The sequence below is a fragment of the Hyperolius riggenbachi genome, chromosome 3, assembly GCF_040937935.1.
Source record: "Hyperolius riggenbachi isolate aHypRig1 chromosome 3, aHypRig1.pri, whole genome shotgun sequence".
NCBI lineage: Eukaryota > Metazoa > Chordata > Amphibia > Anura > Hyperoliidae > Hyperolius > Hyperolius riggenbachi.
In genome coordinates, this window is record NC_090648.1 from 439626854 (window position 1) to 439643048 (window position 16195).

General features: G+C 47.0%; 1 protein-coding gene across 4 annotated transcripts in view; it reads left to right on the plus strand.

The window, feature by feature from the left end:
- Positions 1-16195, plus strand: part of RELL2 (RELT like 2) — a 76233-nt gene that overhangs the window by 37203 nt on the left and 22835 nt on the right. For all 4 annotated transcript variants that reach the window (XM_068277709.1, XM_068277710.1, XM_068277712.1 and 1 more), the window contains exon 6: positions 1409-1808. In XM_068277709.1, the coding sequence (XP_068133810.1) occupies positions 1409-1808 (400 nt within the window). The remainder of the gene's footprint in view (positions 1-1408; positions 1809-16195) is intronic.

Sequence of the window (16195 nt, forward strand, 5' to 3'; positions counted from 1 at the left end):
CCTGCAATAATCGGATTTGTTGCCGGTAATCTCTCAAAAACGGCCTGTTTTTTTTGTACTGGATGCTTATTAGTTGTTTTAACAGTGGATGTGCTCTTTCCGTCGACCTTGATTTCATTTACTGGATTTCTTTAACTCTGACAATCTCTTTTGGATTGTTTTTGGCGGGGTAAATGGAGTTCCGGAGGATGGCGTGGGAAGCCTCCACAAGATCCAGCCAGAGCTTCCAATACTAAAGCCTAGAAGCACAGGGCCCTTGTGCCTCATGGGGGACCTAACCTGTTTGCTCAGAAGTCCCTCAGTTTAATATACCTGACCAGTAAAGAAACATGGAACCTCCTCCTCCTTCACTAGAAACGACTTCAAATTAACAAATGTCATATTTTATCATTTTAGCTCTATATCTCTAATAGCGAGCAATAGCCAACATTGAGAATTAGTTAGTTCTAACAGGTAAAATGACAAAAATGATTTGGCTAGAAGCCTAACGAACACCTGAACAGACCCCGACGTAGTGAATTAAATTGCTTTTTTTTTTTACAAGATCCATTTATAAATTATCAAGTTTAAATCTTCCCATTGTAAAATCCTTACATCATTTTTAGTTACTTTGTTAAAGGAATCAGTGATGGTGGCATCTTTACTGCTGGCAAGTAGAATCTCTGTGGGATGTTGTTTTTCTTTTTCCCTATGTGTTGTGAGCAGAAATGTCAGTTGATCTCCCAGAGTGCTCTGGGGCAGAATGCTGTGTGACATTATAGCCTAGGCTAAGCATCACTGGGAGGGTGGGGCTACATACAGAAAAGTCTCCAGTATCGGGCACTGGCATCGGCTAATGCTGAATACATGTGCTTGCTGGTTGCTTGAGCAACTGGCCTAAAAAGCATAAACCTCCTCCCCCCGTGCAGCATAAAATACTTACTGAGGCCCAGTGCCCTCTTATAACCATCCTATAGCGGCTTTCCAGGGTCCTCCGTGCATGACTCCCGGCTTGTCACCTGACCCACGTTGGGTCACCTGACCCGCTGGGAGCCGTGCATGGAAGCCGTAAAGCCGCTAGGAGCTACAGGACGGTTAGAAGATGCACTGGACCCTCAGTTACTATTTAACGCCCAGCAAAATCATCTGCAAACCCCTTAGAACCCAGTCCCCTCAGGCATGTCGGTTAGTTGAAACCTCTGGTTTCCTCTGGCTGACTTTGCTGTACATAGATATAAGAGTTTCTGATACTGAAACCAAAATAAGGTAAAAATGAATACCCTAAATTATTTTTTATGTGGTTACAGGTCATCTTAATCCAGTCCATTTTACATAAAAAACCCTCAAACCATTTGATTCCTACTGGTCTTTCTACATCTATGTAGCTTGTCTTTGAAATTTCTGAAGTGATTTGTGTCTCCCTTTTCAGATTTCGGGTTACTCACATTGGAAAGAAGTCAAGTATGCAGCTGTCACAAGAGGAACACAACATTGGCAGCGATCCCGCCTCATCGGATAAAGATGTCGAGGACCAACAAGCTGCAAAGTCCAAGAACGGCATTCCTTCCCATAGAGTGTCTCTGGGATTCTCCCAGAACGGGCCTGACGCAGTGGGCTTAGCACAACTAGACAGCCAAATAGAGACTAAGCTGGCTGATAAGAATGGGCTGAAGAGCTCAGAGGACCAAAAAATGCCACAGGGTAAAGCATCCAAAGAGAGACGCAGCAGCGCCCCGGAGCACACGGCCCTGCAGAGGGAGCAGTTGGGCATACTTCCGTTTACAAGAACTGAGCAAATCAAAGAGTTGTCTGAATCAGAGGATAAACAGGTAAGGGGAATGCATGCATCACTTATGTGTGTTAAAATAAGACACTTGAAGCAGGAGTGGAGGCACCCAATGCATAAAAGCTGTTATTCTTATAAACTGAGAGGTAATTTTACCTCGATTGAAGAATTTGGACCAGTTTATTGAAAAAAGGTACATAAAATTGACAGTGCGTTTTGCAGGTGCTTGCCCGCTTCCTCGGGTCAGTGGAAAAATAGGTGCTTAAACTGCTATGGCTGTGTAGCAAGCATGAGTGCCTCTCTGCTAAAATAAGGATTAGGTTAGATACTGTATTTTCTGCTGTATAAGACAAAAATTTTCTCCCCCGAAAATGGAGAGAAAAAAAGTCCATGTGTCTGATACGGCAAAGACAGGGAATTCCCGACATACGAACGCCCGTCGATAAGAACTGCCAACGCTATGTCGGGGATTCTCTGCCTGTGTTTGCCTGCTCCCCCACATGCCTCTCCTCCCTCCCCGTGTCTCCTGGCCCTCCCGGGTGTAGTGTGTGTAGTGCCAGCTTACCTTATCCATGCTTCCGCGCCAATTGCAGACTTCTGCGCTCCCACCGCTAGCCTCCGCTCCTTTCCCCTTGTGTCTCCTGGCCCCCCGTGTGTTGCAGTGCGTAGTGGCAGCTTACCTTCTCCATGCGCCTGCGATGATTGCAGACATCCATCTCCCCTGTACTTCTCGCTCTAGTGAGCAGCTTGAACTGATCACGTCATCAGCTTAAGCCACTCACTAGAGCGATAAATGCAGGGGAGATGGATGTCTGCAATCATTCATGCGGGTGCATGGAGAAGGGAAGCTGCTGCTACACACAGGGAGGGCCAGTAGACAGACAGAATGGGACACAGGAGGACCCATTGAGGGGACAGGAAGACACGTGGGGGATACAGGAGGACACAGGAAGACACATGGGGGATACAGGAGGAGACATGGGGACACAGGAAGACACATGGGGGATACAGGAGGAGACATGGGGACACAGGAAGACACATGGGGGATACAGGAGGAGACATGGGGACACAGGAAGACACATGGGGGATACAGGAGGACACAGGAAGACACTTAGGGAATACAGGAGGACTCCTGGGGAGAAATGGGGACACAGGAGGACACATGGGGGGATACAGGAGGACACATGGGGGATACAGGAGGATACATGGAGGACACATGGGATATCTATCACAGGAGGATATATGGAGGACACCGTCTGGGGGAGAACGTGTAAAAGACGCTTCTGGAACATGGACCCACCAGGTTTAGTATATTTTTTTCTGTTTTTTTGCCCTTTAACCCTTTGGTGCGTCTAATATTCCAGAGCGTCTTATACAGCGGAAAATACGCTTAGTATACAGTCTAAAGGTGCCCATACATTGCTCCATTTATGGCATCAGTATCCAGCTGATTGGATCACAATGAATGATGCTGCAACATGGCTGCCCAGTCGTTTCCACCCAAAATCGATCAAACCGTTCCATCCGGCATGCTGGAAAGATCTCGCTCAAAACCGTTTGCACTACACTGGCAGCAATAGAATTCTCTTTACTTTTTTCACATTTTTTTGGAGGGGGATTAAACAAATACACCAAAAAACAGCTGAATTAGCTAATCCCGAGAGCAAATTACTGTCTTCATATAGGTGTCCTCAAAGTCATACCACACTCCTTGGGTTATTTCTTCCCCCCATTCTTCCCATAGAGCCCTAGACTTTGTCAGTCTATAAGCATATTTATAATCTGCTAAATTAGAGTAGAACTTGGAGATGAGACCATCTGAATAGCTCTCTCTCTGATCGATTCAACTAGAGTGGGATGTATCCGATGGTTGTATCTGCTGACCATCTGCCAGTGTGTGGGCACCTAAAGACAAGTAAGGAACAAGAGGCCTAAACAACAGAATTTCATGTCATGGTTCAGAGCCGCAAACAAGCAATCTCTCCAGTTTATCTGAGCTGCTGGTTTATAATGCTGGTGGAATATTTGCTTTACTCATTTGGGGGTTAGGAAAGTGATGAAGTACTTTCGTGAAAAGTTGGGGGTTGTCAGCTAAGGATGGTTGATGAGATGCAAATAATTCTGAATTATATATATTGAATTATAATTCATGCAATATAAAAATTATGTATGCAGCTTGAAAATGGACCAATCTAACTCCACCTTGGCAGGCGATTGGTCCATGTTCAAGCTGCATACATTTGCTTATAAAATTTGAGTAATCCAAAACAGTAGAGAACAGGCCTGCACTAAATGTCAGCTGGCAGTGTGGCCCCAAGCCATTAGTACTAATGTGACATGCACACATGAAAAAACACCCATATGGTATACAGCAGGATTAAGAGTTGATGCAGGATTATTCAAATTTTAGTATACAGCAGACAAAGTGGCACTGTATTCAAAACGGTACCTTTATTGTGGTCATCTGGGTAAAGACAATAGTTAGTGCAGTGGGGGTGGGAGGAGCCTGACAGCCATTTTGTGGTTACCTGCTTCTTCAGAGGCTACAGAACATGTTCCACAGCCTCGGAAGAAACAGGTAACTGTGAAATGGCTGTCAGGCTCCTCCCACCCCCACTGCACAAATGACTGTCTGTACCCGAATGACTAAAATACAGGTACCGTTTTTGATTCAGCGCCACTTTGCCTGCTGCATACTAAAATTTGAATAATCCTGCATCAACTCTTAATCCTCCTTTGCCTAAATTAACCCTCTGGGCGATACAATTATATCGCCCAAGAGGTGGCGCAGCACTATTTTTTAATTTTTTTTATTTTTTAAATCATGTAGCGAGCCCAGGGCTCGCTACATGATAGCCGCAGCGCAGCGGCATCCCCCCACCCACTCCGATCGCCTTCGGCGATCAGAGTAAGCAGGAAATCCCGTTCAGAACGGGATTTCCTGCTGGGCTTCCCTGGTCGCCATGGCGACGGGGCGGGATGACGTCACCGACGTCATGGACGTCGTGACGTCATAGGGAGTTCCGATCCACCCCTCAGCGCTGCCTGGCACTGATTGGCCAGGCTGCGCAAGGGGTTGGGGAGGGGGGGGGGCTGCGCGGAACGGCGGGTAGCGGCGGATCGGCGGCGAGCGGCGGCGATCGGAAGTTACACGCAGCTAGCAAAGTGCTAGCTGCGTGTAACAAAAAAAAAATTATGAAAATCGGCCCAGCGGGGCCTGAGAAATCCTCCTGCGCGACATACCCCGAGCTCAGCTCGGGATTATCGCTCAGGAGGTTAACTAGTATGGACTTTTATCCTCTTTCATGTGGCAATCTTGGGGTATTGCACCATGTTGGCCATCAGTTCATGATGCCATTTAAAGGGAACCTAAACTGAGAGGAATATGGATGTTTCCTTTTAAACAATACCAGTTCCCTGGCAGTCCTGCTGATCTCTTTGGCTGCAGTGGTGGCTGAATCACACACCTGAAACAAGCATGCAGCTAATCCAGTCTGACTGCAGTCAGAGCACCTGATCTGCATGCTTGTTGAGTGGCTGTTGCTAAAAGTATTAGAGACACAGAATCAGCAGGAGAGTCAGGCAACTGGTATTATCTTAAAAGGAAAAATCCATATCCTTCTCAGTTTAGGTTCCCTTCAATGACTATTTATAGAGATTGATGTAGCAAGTGTACAAAACCTTGGTTGTATTCATCAGGTTGGATTTTTGAGGCACAACCTCCACTCAAGAGACATCAAAAGGAAGCAGACATCATTTTACTGCTACAGCAAAATGTTACATGCCTTATTAAAATTAATGAGCTGGAGGCATGCTATAAACAAGCAGTTCTGAACATACACCTACTTACAAAGCAATGATGTATATTTTCTTCCCACAGGCTTGAAATGGTGCATTATGCTTGTTGACGCACATAAATGATCATTTTGAGACTGACGTAAAAAAATGTCGATTTTTCTGTTTAAATAAAACCATCTTTGAGATTCTTTTTGATGTTTTATGGATGTTAGGCCAGGACAGGAACACACCAGAATGAAAACGGTGTACAGCACGTTACGGCTGCATTGCATCGCATTTGGTGAAGCATACAGACAATGAAAAATATGCCTGTTAATGCGCGGTAACGCACTGCATACAGCGCCTTACCATACCGCAACACGTTATACCACAACGCTGCTGCTGCACTGTGGACCTCACATGGGTGGCGCATTGCAGTGTGGCAAGCCGTGTTACAAACCGGCCGTTACACCGCACTGCAAGGCACCACTCTTAACAGGTCCTAAATCCAGTTCTGTGTCAGCCAGACAAAAAAACCTAAAACATTTTGGAAAGTTAGCCCTTTCAGTCTATAGAGTCGCTCCAAAGCTTTTAAAAGAAGAACATAATGGGGTTATTAAAAGTGGACCTAAACTCTTGCACAGGACAGAAGGAAAACCTAGAGAAATGCACCCTGTATATATTTAGAGCGTTTAGTCTGTGTAATTCCCCCTCATCTGTGACTAATCACCACTGTAATTTGATCTCTCAGCTGTGTCAGCTCAGGAAAATGCCACAGCAGAACAGCTAATTTGTAAACACTTTGTCTGCTTCCATGAAAGCAGGAAGTAGATACACTTCAGATTTATTGCAAGATTTGTATCAGCCGTAACAAAGAAATGTTTTTCTTTATAGGTTATTATGCTATTGCTTATCTTTTAGATCAGAGAGGAAGTTTGAGTTCAGGTCCACTTTAAAGTGAACCGAGCACCTTTTTTTCACTCAGGACATTTCTATAGCACATGAAAAATATATGCCGACTATCTGTTTCATTATTAAAATAAACTTTAATTTTACCTTGTATTTTACATTCAAAGTTGTTAAATTGGCCTGTTTGAGCAGACCTGCCGACCGTCCCCATCCGCAGAAAGTTCAGGAACCTCTAATTGTTTTATTGAGCTAATTACCAAGAGGTAAACCATGCCTTTCATCAGCAAAGAGGGTGAATAATTAGGAGTGTGTTTTCAAAGCAAGCATTACCAAGAGGTAAACCATGCCTTTCATCCGCAAAGAGGGTGAATAATTAGGAGTGTGTTTTCAAAGCATGGCTTTGAAAACACACTCCTAATTATTCACCCTCTTTGCTGATGAAAGGCATGGTTTACCTCTTGGTAATTAGCTCAATAAAACAATTAGAGGTTCCTGAACTTTCTGCGGATGGGGATGGTCGGCAGGTCTGCTCAAACAGGCCAATTTAACAACTTTGAATGTAAAATACAAGGTAAAATTAAAGTTTATTTTAATAATGAAACAGATAGTCGGCATATATTTTTCATGTGCTATAGAAATGTCCTGAGTGAAAAAAAGGTGCTCGGTTCACTTTAAGAGAGTCCACGTCTGTCTTGTGAAGGAATACGAACGAGTTAATAACCTACGCCTCTTCTGATGTCCAGTTTGATCCCTGAACTTGTATTGTGCTTTGATCTTCCCAGTTGCTGGATATGACATGTACTAATGTAGAGGATCAAAGTACAGTTCATAGACCTAGTGACAAACAGGAGAATCAGTGACACTTAGTGTATTCTACACATTACACACCCCACCCCATCCCCTGAGCTTAAACACATTATAGATGTATGTGACTCCGCCCACTAAGGTGTCAGAGGCTGTTCACACTTGCCAGTATTCTGGGTACTTTTTCTTTGTCAAAATGTATTACCATGCAGTAAATGTCATGGACAATTAACATCGGGGTTGATACTGGACTATGTCTTTGGTAACTTAATGGCCGGTTTATAGAATTAATTAATGGGAGTTTCAGACTTCACTTTATTTAATAGTCCAAAAACGTTTAACAGCAATGACAGTGTTTCTGTTAATTTAGTGCCTAATTATATATGTATATTAACACAAATGTGAAATGGTTCATGTGTTATTTATTTTGTCATGACCAAATGATTCATGAAAGCTTTTCAGCTGTCCTTCATGCACGACTGAAGAAATAGCTTAAAAGCTGCACAACAGTTTACTGATAAGCTTTTGTTGTGTGAAATACTGTAAACTGGTATGCATCTCAGAACAGCATGCCCCACCCCCCTCCCACCCGCTATATCAGGCCAGCCTTCTGAGCTGTTAGTGAGCTCAGGGAGACTGTAAAGCCCAATCTACTCGATACGAATCGAATCCCATTCGGACATGTCAGATTTAAAGCCAATGTGTACCGATTAAAAAAAAGAAAAGTCAGATACTCACCTAAGGAGAGGGCAGGCTCGGTCCTAATGAGACTTCCCTCTTTTCTCCCGCTGCCCGGTGCCGCTCACGATCCCCCGTTGCAGTATTCGACCAGTTTGGTCAAATACTGCCGCTTCGGAAGTCTTCGGGAGCACTCGGGCTCCCGAAGACGGGCCGCTCCATACTGCGCATGCGTGAGTGCCCACTATGACGCACTCGCGCGGGCCTATGATGCACTCGCGCATGCGCAGTAAGGAGCGGCCCGTGTTCGGGAGCCCTAGTGCTCCCGAAGGCTTCCGAAGTCCCCCGCGCCGGGGGATTTGAACGGAGGATCCACCGGGCACCGGGAGAGGAGAGGGAAGGCTCGTTAGGACCGAGCCTTCCCTCTCCTTAGGTGAGTATCTGACTTTTCTTTTTTTTAATCGGTAACCATTCACTTTAATCGGATCGTAAATAGAATCGTAATTGAATCGCACAAAGAATCGTATCGTGTAGATGGGGCTTAAAGGTGGCATACGGTAGATTGCCACCCAATGTGGCAAACAGGTCAATCCCTCTCTTACCTAATCTGCTCAGAGAGGGATCTATTCCTTCCACACACATAGTTATCAATTCCTTGATGCAGGGCAATGCTATGGGCCGTCGAACCATTGCTGGTCAATTCCTGCCCTTGTGCTTTCAAGTTTTCAGTCTAGTTGATTTTCGGTTGATTTTTGTCAAAAAAGATTTATCAAAAGATAAATGTGACTGTGAGTGACAAGTACTACCAGTATCATAGCTACAGACCTTGGGGCCCCAATGCAGAATTTGGATCCCTCCCATCCTACATTAAATAATGTGCTCACTCCGACACCAGTATAGTCACCGAATGTGCCTCACCCCCTCCCACCCCAGTATGGTACCTAGATCTGCCCCAGTCCCTAGTTAGCCAGGTATAGTTGTCCCCAGCATAGGTAGCCAGGTATCGTTGTCCCCAGTATAGGTAGCTAGGTATAGGTGCCCCAGTATAGGTAGCCAGGTAAAGTGGCCCCAGTATAGATAGCCAGGTATTGGTGTTCCCAGTATAGCCAGGTATAGGTGCCCCAAGTATAGCTATCGGGGTATAGGTGCCCCCAGTATAGCTATCCAGGTATAGGTGCCCCCAGTATAGCTAGCCAGGTATAGGTGCCTCCAGTATAGCTATTCAGGTATAGGTGACCCCAGTATAGCTAGCCAGGTATAGGTGCTTCAAGTATAGCTAGCCAGGCATAGGTGCCCCCAGTATAGGTAGCCAGGCATAGGTGTCCCCAGTATAGGTAACCAGGTATACAGTGCTGCCCATAATTGTTCATACCCCAGGCAAATTTTGACTTAAAGTTACTTTGACTCAACCAGCATGTAATTTTTTGACTAGAAATGACATAGGTGTCTCTCAAAAGATAAGATGATGTACAAGAGGCATTATTTTGGAAAAAAAAAACATTTCTCAGCTTTTATTTACATTGGAGCAAAAAGTGTCCAGTTCAAAATTATTCATTGACAAACTGTTACAATGTTTGGGAAAATCCAAAGTTCTATACCATTCCAAATTGTTCCAAGCAGAGGTGCTCACACTTTTTCGGCTTGTGAGCTACTTTCAAAATTTTGCAAGTCAAAATGATCTACTCATGCACAATTTTAGGAGCACACTTGTACTGTATATACAGAATGGAAAATGTAGTGGGGTCGGGATCTACCATGAAGTCCGATCTACCTAATGGGCACCCCTGTTTTTAAAGCATCCTAATTACCCTGATTAGTTGGAAACAGCTGTTTTAATCAACTCAACAGGTGAAAAACAGCAGCTCTCTGCAGTTGGTTTGTGGACAGTCATGGCTTAGACAAAGGAACACAGTGAGGACCTGCGGCTGCGCATTGTGGCTGCTCACAAGTTAGGAAAGGGCTACAATGCCATTTCTAAATGTTTTCAAGTTCCAGTGGCTACAGTGCAAAGTATTATTAAAAATACAAGATGTTCTGCACTGTGGAAAATCTCAGAGGACGTGGTCGGAAGCCAAAAGTGACACCTGTGCTATCCAGGACAATAGTGGGAGAGGTGATAAAGAATCCAAGGATCACCACCAAGGCCATCTTGGTGAATCTGGGCTCTGTTGGTGGCAATGTCTCAAGGTAGACAATCCAACGGACACTGCACACTGCTGGGTTTCACGGATGCAGACCAAGGAGGACGCCACTTCTCCACATAAGGCACACAAAAGCTCACTTGGCCTTTGCAAATGCTCATCTGGATAAAGAAGAAGACTTCTGGTCTTCCGTGTTATGGTCAGGTAAAACAAAAAATGAATTGTTTGGTCACAATGATGTTTCCTTCATTTGGCGTAAAAAAGGAGAAGCCTTCAACCCAAAGAACACCATCCCCACTGTCAAACATGGTGGTAGGAACCTACTGCTTTGGGGGTGTTCTTCAGCCAATGGACCAGGGAACCTAATCACAGTAAACGGCACCATGAAAAAAGAGCAATACATGAGGATTCTCAACGACAGCATCAGGCAGTCTGAAGAAAAACTTGGCCCTGTGCGCCAGTGGATATCTCAGCTAGTGTTGGGCGAACAGTGTTCGCCACTGTTCGGGTTCTGCAGAACATCACCCTGTTCGGGTGATGTTCGAGTTCGGCCGAACACCTGACGGTGCTCGGCCAAACCGTTCGGCCATATGGCCGAACTAAGAGCGCATGGCCGAACGTTCCCCGAACGTTCGGCTAGCGCTGTGATTGGCCGAACGGGTCACGTGGTTCGGACCCGAACGCGCTCTGATTGGCCGAACGGTCACGTGGTTCGGGTAAATAAATACCCGAACCACGTCATATCTCTGCCATTTGTCTGTGGGTTTAGCTTTGGGTAGGCAGGCAGGGTAGTTCGCGCTCCAGCCACGCTAGCCAGGGTCCCCCCTGTCATTGTGTCACTGCTGGGAACAGTAGTACACCGCTTGCTCAGCCACACTATATAGCATTCTGTTTACTGCCACTCTGTGTACCTCGCTCAGCCACACTATATAGCATTCTGTTTACTGCCACTCTGTGTCTGCTGGGAATAGTAGTACACCGCTTGCTCAGCCACACTATATAGCATTCTGTTTACTGCCACTCTGTGTACCTCGCTCAGCCACACTATATAGCATTCTGTTTACTGCCACTCTGTGTCTGCTGGGAATAGTGGTACACCGCTCGCTCAGCCACACTATATAGCATTCTGTTCACTGTTCTGTGTCTGCTTGGAATAGTGGTACACCGCTCGCTCAGCCACACTATATAGCATTCTGTTTACTGTTCTGTGTCTGCTGGGAATAGTGGTACACCGCTCGCTCAGCCACACTATATAGCATTCTGTTTACTGTTCTGTGTCTGCTGGGAATAGTGGTACACCGCTCGCTCAGCCACACTATATAGCATTCTGTTCACTGTTCTGTGTCTGCTGGGAATAGTGGTACACCGCTCGCTCAGCCACACTATATAGCATTCTGTTCACTGTTCTGTGTCTGCTGGGAATAGTGGTACACCGCTCGCTCAGCCACACTATATAGCATTCTGTTTACTGTTCTGTGTCTGCTGGGAATAGTGGTACACCGCTCGCTCATCCACACTATATAGCATTCTGTTCACTGTTCTGTGTCTGCTGGGAATAGTGGTACACCGCTCGCTCAGCCACACTATATAGCATTCTGTTCACTGTTCTGTGTCTGCTGGGAATAGTGGTACACCGCTCGCTCAGCCACACTATATAGCATTCTGTTCACTGTTCTGTGTCTGCTGGGAATAGTGGTACACCGCTCGCTCAGCCACACTATATAGCATTCTGTTTACTGTTCTGTGTCTGCTGGGAATAGTGGTACACCGCTCGCTCAGCCACACTATATAGCATTCTGTTTACTGTTCTGTGTCTGCTGGGAATAGTGGTACACCGCTCGCTCAGCCACACTATATAGCATTCTGTTTACTGTTCTGTGTCTGCTGGGAACAGTAGTACACCGCTCGCTCAGCCAGAGTATATAGCATTGTGTTTACTGCCACTCTGTGTACACCGCTCAGCCAGACTATATACCATTGTTTACTGACACTCTGTGTACACCGCTCAGCCAGACTATATACCATTGTTTACTGACACTCTGTGTACACCGCTCAGCCAGACTATATACCATTGTTTACTGCCACTCTGATTCTGCTGGGAACAGTAGTACACCGCTCGCTCAGCCAGACTATATAGCATTGTGTTTACTGCCACTCTGTGTACACCGCTCAGCCAGACTATATACCATTGTTTACTGACACTCTGTGTACACCGCTCAGCCAGACTATATACCATTGTTTACTGAAACTCTGTGTACACCGCTCAGCCAGACTATATACCATTGTTTACTGCCACTCTGATTCTGCTGGGAACAGTAGTACACCGCTCGCTCAGCCAGACTATATACCATTGTTTACTGACACTATATAGCAGACTATATAGCATTGTGTGTACACCGCTCAGCCAGACTATATACCATTGTTTACTGACACTCTGTGTACACCGCTCAGCCAGACTATATACCATTGTTTACTGCCACTCTGATTCTGCTGGGAACAGTAGTACACCGCTCGCTCAGCCAGACTATATACCATTGTTTACTGACACTCTGTGTACACCGCTCAGCCAGACTATATACCATTGTTTACTGCCACTCTGATTCTGCTGGGAACAGTAGTACACCGCTCGCTCAGCCAGACTATATACCATTGTTTACTGACACTATATAGCAGACTATATAGCATTGTGTGTACACCGCTCAGCCAGACTATATACCATTGTTTACTGACACTCTGTGTACACCGCTCAGCCAGACTATATACCATTGTTTACTGCCACTCTGATTCTGCTGGGAACAGTAGTACACCGCTCGCTCAGCCAGACTATATACCATTGTTTACTGACACTCTGTGTACACCGCTCAGCCAGACTATATACCATTGTTTACTGCCACTCTGATTCTGCTGGGAACAGTAGTACACCGCTCGCTCAGCCAGACTATATAGCATTGTGTTTACTGCCACTCTGTGTACACCGCTCAGCCACACTATATAGCATTGCGTACTCTGCCAGTCAGTGTGTATATTGCTGGGATCAGTAATACTCCACTCACCGTCAACCACTATATGAGCTCAACATGAGTTCCCCAGAGACCTCCGCTGTGAGCAGCACTCCCAACAACAGCAACAGCCAACGCCCCACGCAAGCTATAACATCCACCCCAGCAGCCAGTGGTCAGCAGCAGCCCTCCCCGGAGGAGAACGTTGTGTCCATCAGTCCGTCGCCAGAGCGATTAATGAGGGCTGCCATTGAGGAGATGATGGGGCCTGATGTGGAGGAGGAGGTCTGGCTCAGGCCAGCATCCCAAGTTAATGTTGAGGACGATGAGGGGTCTGTGTCTGGGGATGTTGGGGTGGCAGAGGTGGTGGGTGGGTCAGACTCAGGAGAAGAGTTGTATGATGAGGATGATGATCGGGACCATCTGTATGTGCCTCAGAGTCCGACCCCGGAAAACATGTTGTATCGTGTGTTTAGGTACTAAAATCTGCGTTCCCTCCCAGTAGTGTTGGGCGAACAGTGTTTGCCACTGTTCGGGTTCTGCAGAACATCACCCTGTTCGGGGTGACTATATAGCAGACTATATAGCATTGTGTTTAATGCCACTCTGTGTACACGGCTCAGCCACACTATATAGCATTGTGTTTACTTCCACTCTGTGTCTGCTGGGAACAGTAGTACACCGCTCACCCGCCACTGTATAGCATTGTGCTCTGTGTCACTGCTGACAATAGTGGTACACCGCTCACCCACCACTGTATAGCATTTCTGTACTGCCACTGTACTGCTGCCAGTCAGCGTGTACTTTAAGGATAAGTGAAATGAGGAAGAAATCCGGTGAAAGAGGGAGGGGCAAGGGAAGAGGTGTTTCCCCTGACGGTTCACGTACAGGCCACAGGGGAGCACCCAAGAAAACCCACTCAATACTGCCCATGTTGTCCAGGACAACAACCCTCACAGATCCAAAAGAACAGGACCAGATAATTACTTGGATGACTTCTCAAGCGTCCAGCAGTGGGTTAAGCAGCACCAGCACATCACGCACGAGGTCCGAGTCCTCAGCCAGTTAAAGTCTGGGCTTTCTTTGAAGACTGCACTGAGGATGTTACCATGGCGATTTGCAAGGTGTGCAAGACCCGCCTGAGCAGGGGGAAAAGTATTAACAACCTCTCCACCACCAGCATGAGCCGCCACATTCTATCCAAACATCCCACTCTGTGGGCAAACGCGGCAGGACAGGGTACCACCAGCAACACTGCCTCCCTTGGGTTCACCAGACTCACCACCAGACCCGCCTCAGCAGCAGCAGTAGCCCAGCCATTGCGTGGTTCACAACATTCACAAACATCAGACGATGCTGACACTGTCACTTTCCGGACTAGTGCTCTTGAGGTCTCCCAGTGTTCATCAAACACAACAACCAACAGCCCTTCGGTGTGCAGCGCTACGGTTGAGTTGTCTGTCTCTGAGATGTTTGAGCACAAGAGGAAATTGCCAGCAAATGACCCCCGGGCCGTGGCAGTAACAGCCAGCCAGCATAGCCAAGCTTCTGGCCTGCGAAATGCTGCCATATCGAGTGGTGGAGACAAACAGCTTCAAGGGCATGATGTCAGTGGCCATCCCACGTTACGTGGTTCCCAGCCGCTACCACTTTGCGCGCTCTGCAGTGCCTGAGTTGCATGAGCACGTGGTCAGCTAAATAACCCGAAGCTTGAAGAATGCCGTTGCCTGCAAGGTTCACCTCACCACTGACACCTGGACGAGTGCGTTCGGCCAGGGTCGATACATCTCCCTTACCGCGCACTGGGTGAACCTTGTGGAGCCTGGCAGCGATTCCTCACCTGCTACGGCGCGGGTGTTGCCCACGCCGCAAACAGCTGGATAACAACAGCAGCACCTACCTCTCTGACTCCTTCTCCTCCAACGCATCTCAAAGCTGTACCTCATCCGGAAATGCTAACCCAGCACCAGCAGCAGTAGGATCGTGGAAGCAGTGCAGCACAGCTGTTGGCATGCGTCAGCAAGCGTTGCTGAAGCTGATCTGCCTTGGGGATAAGCAGCACACAGGGGAGGAAATTTGGAGGGGAATAAAGAAACAGACGGATTTGTGGCTGGCACCGCTGGACCTGAAACCGGGCATGAAGCTAGACACCTGGCACGAACTGGCAATGTACGCAATAGAGGTGCTGGCTTGCCCGGCAGCCAGCGTTATGTCGGAACGCTGTTTCAGTGCTGCCGGAGGCATCATCACAGATCGGCGTATCCGCCTCTCCACAGAAAATGCAGACCGTCTGACTCAAATTAAAATGAATCAATCCTGGATTGGAAACGACTACGCAACACTCCTGGACCCCAACCAAGTAACATGACCGATGAACATCTGGGATGGTTTAGCGTTTCCGGTCCCTGTTTATTGAACCTCTCATCTGTATTACATTTATGACTGCATGGCGGCAAAAAGCATTGCTGCTATATCCGCACGCTTTTTGTCCTCATGCAAGGCCTGGGTTGTTGTGTCTCACAAAGCGTGGCCTTCTCCTCCTGCGCCTCCTCCTGTTCCATCACGTGTGCTGCTGCTGCTGCTGCTGCTGCTGGGTTACCGTTGCCGGTCCCTGTTTATGGAACCTCTTATCTTTATTACATTTATGACTACATGGCGGTACAAAGCATGCTATCCGCACGCTTTTTGTCCTCATGCAAGGCCTGGGTTGTTGTGTCTCACAAAGCGTGGCCTTCTCCTCCTGCGCCTCCTCCTGTTCCATCACGTGTGCTGCTGCTGCTGCTGCTGCTGGGTTACCGTTGCCGGTCCCTGTTTATGGAACCTCTTATCTTTATTACATTTATGACTACATGGCGGTACAAAGCATGCTATCCGCACGCTTTTTGTCCTCATGCAAGGCCTGGGTTGTTGTGTCTCACAAAGCGTGGCCTTCTCCTCCTGCGCCTCCTCCTGTTCCATCACGTGTGCTGCTGCTGCTGCTGCTGGGTTACCGTTGCCGGTCCCTGTTTATGGAACCTCTTATCTTTATTACATTTATGACTACATGGCGGTACAAAGCATGCTATCCGCACGCTTTTTGTCCTCATGCAAGGCCTGGGTTGTTGTGTCTCACAAAGCGTGGC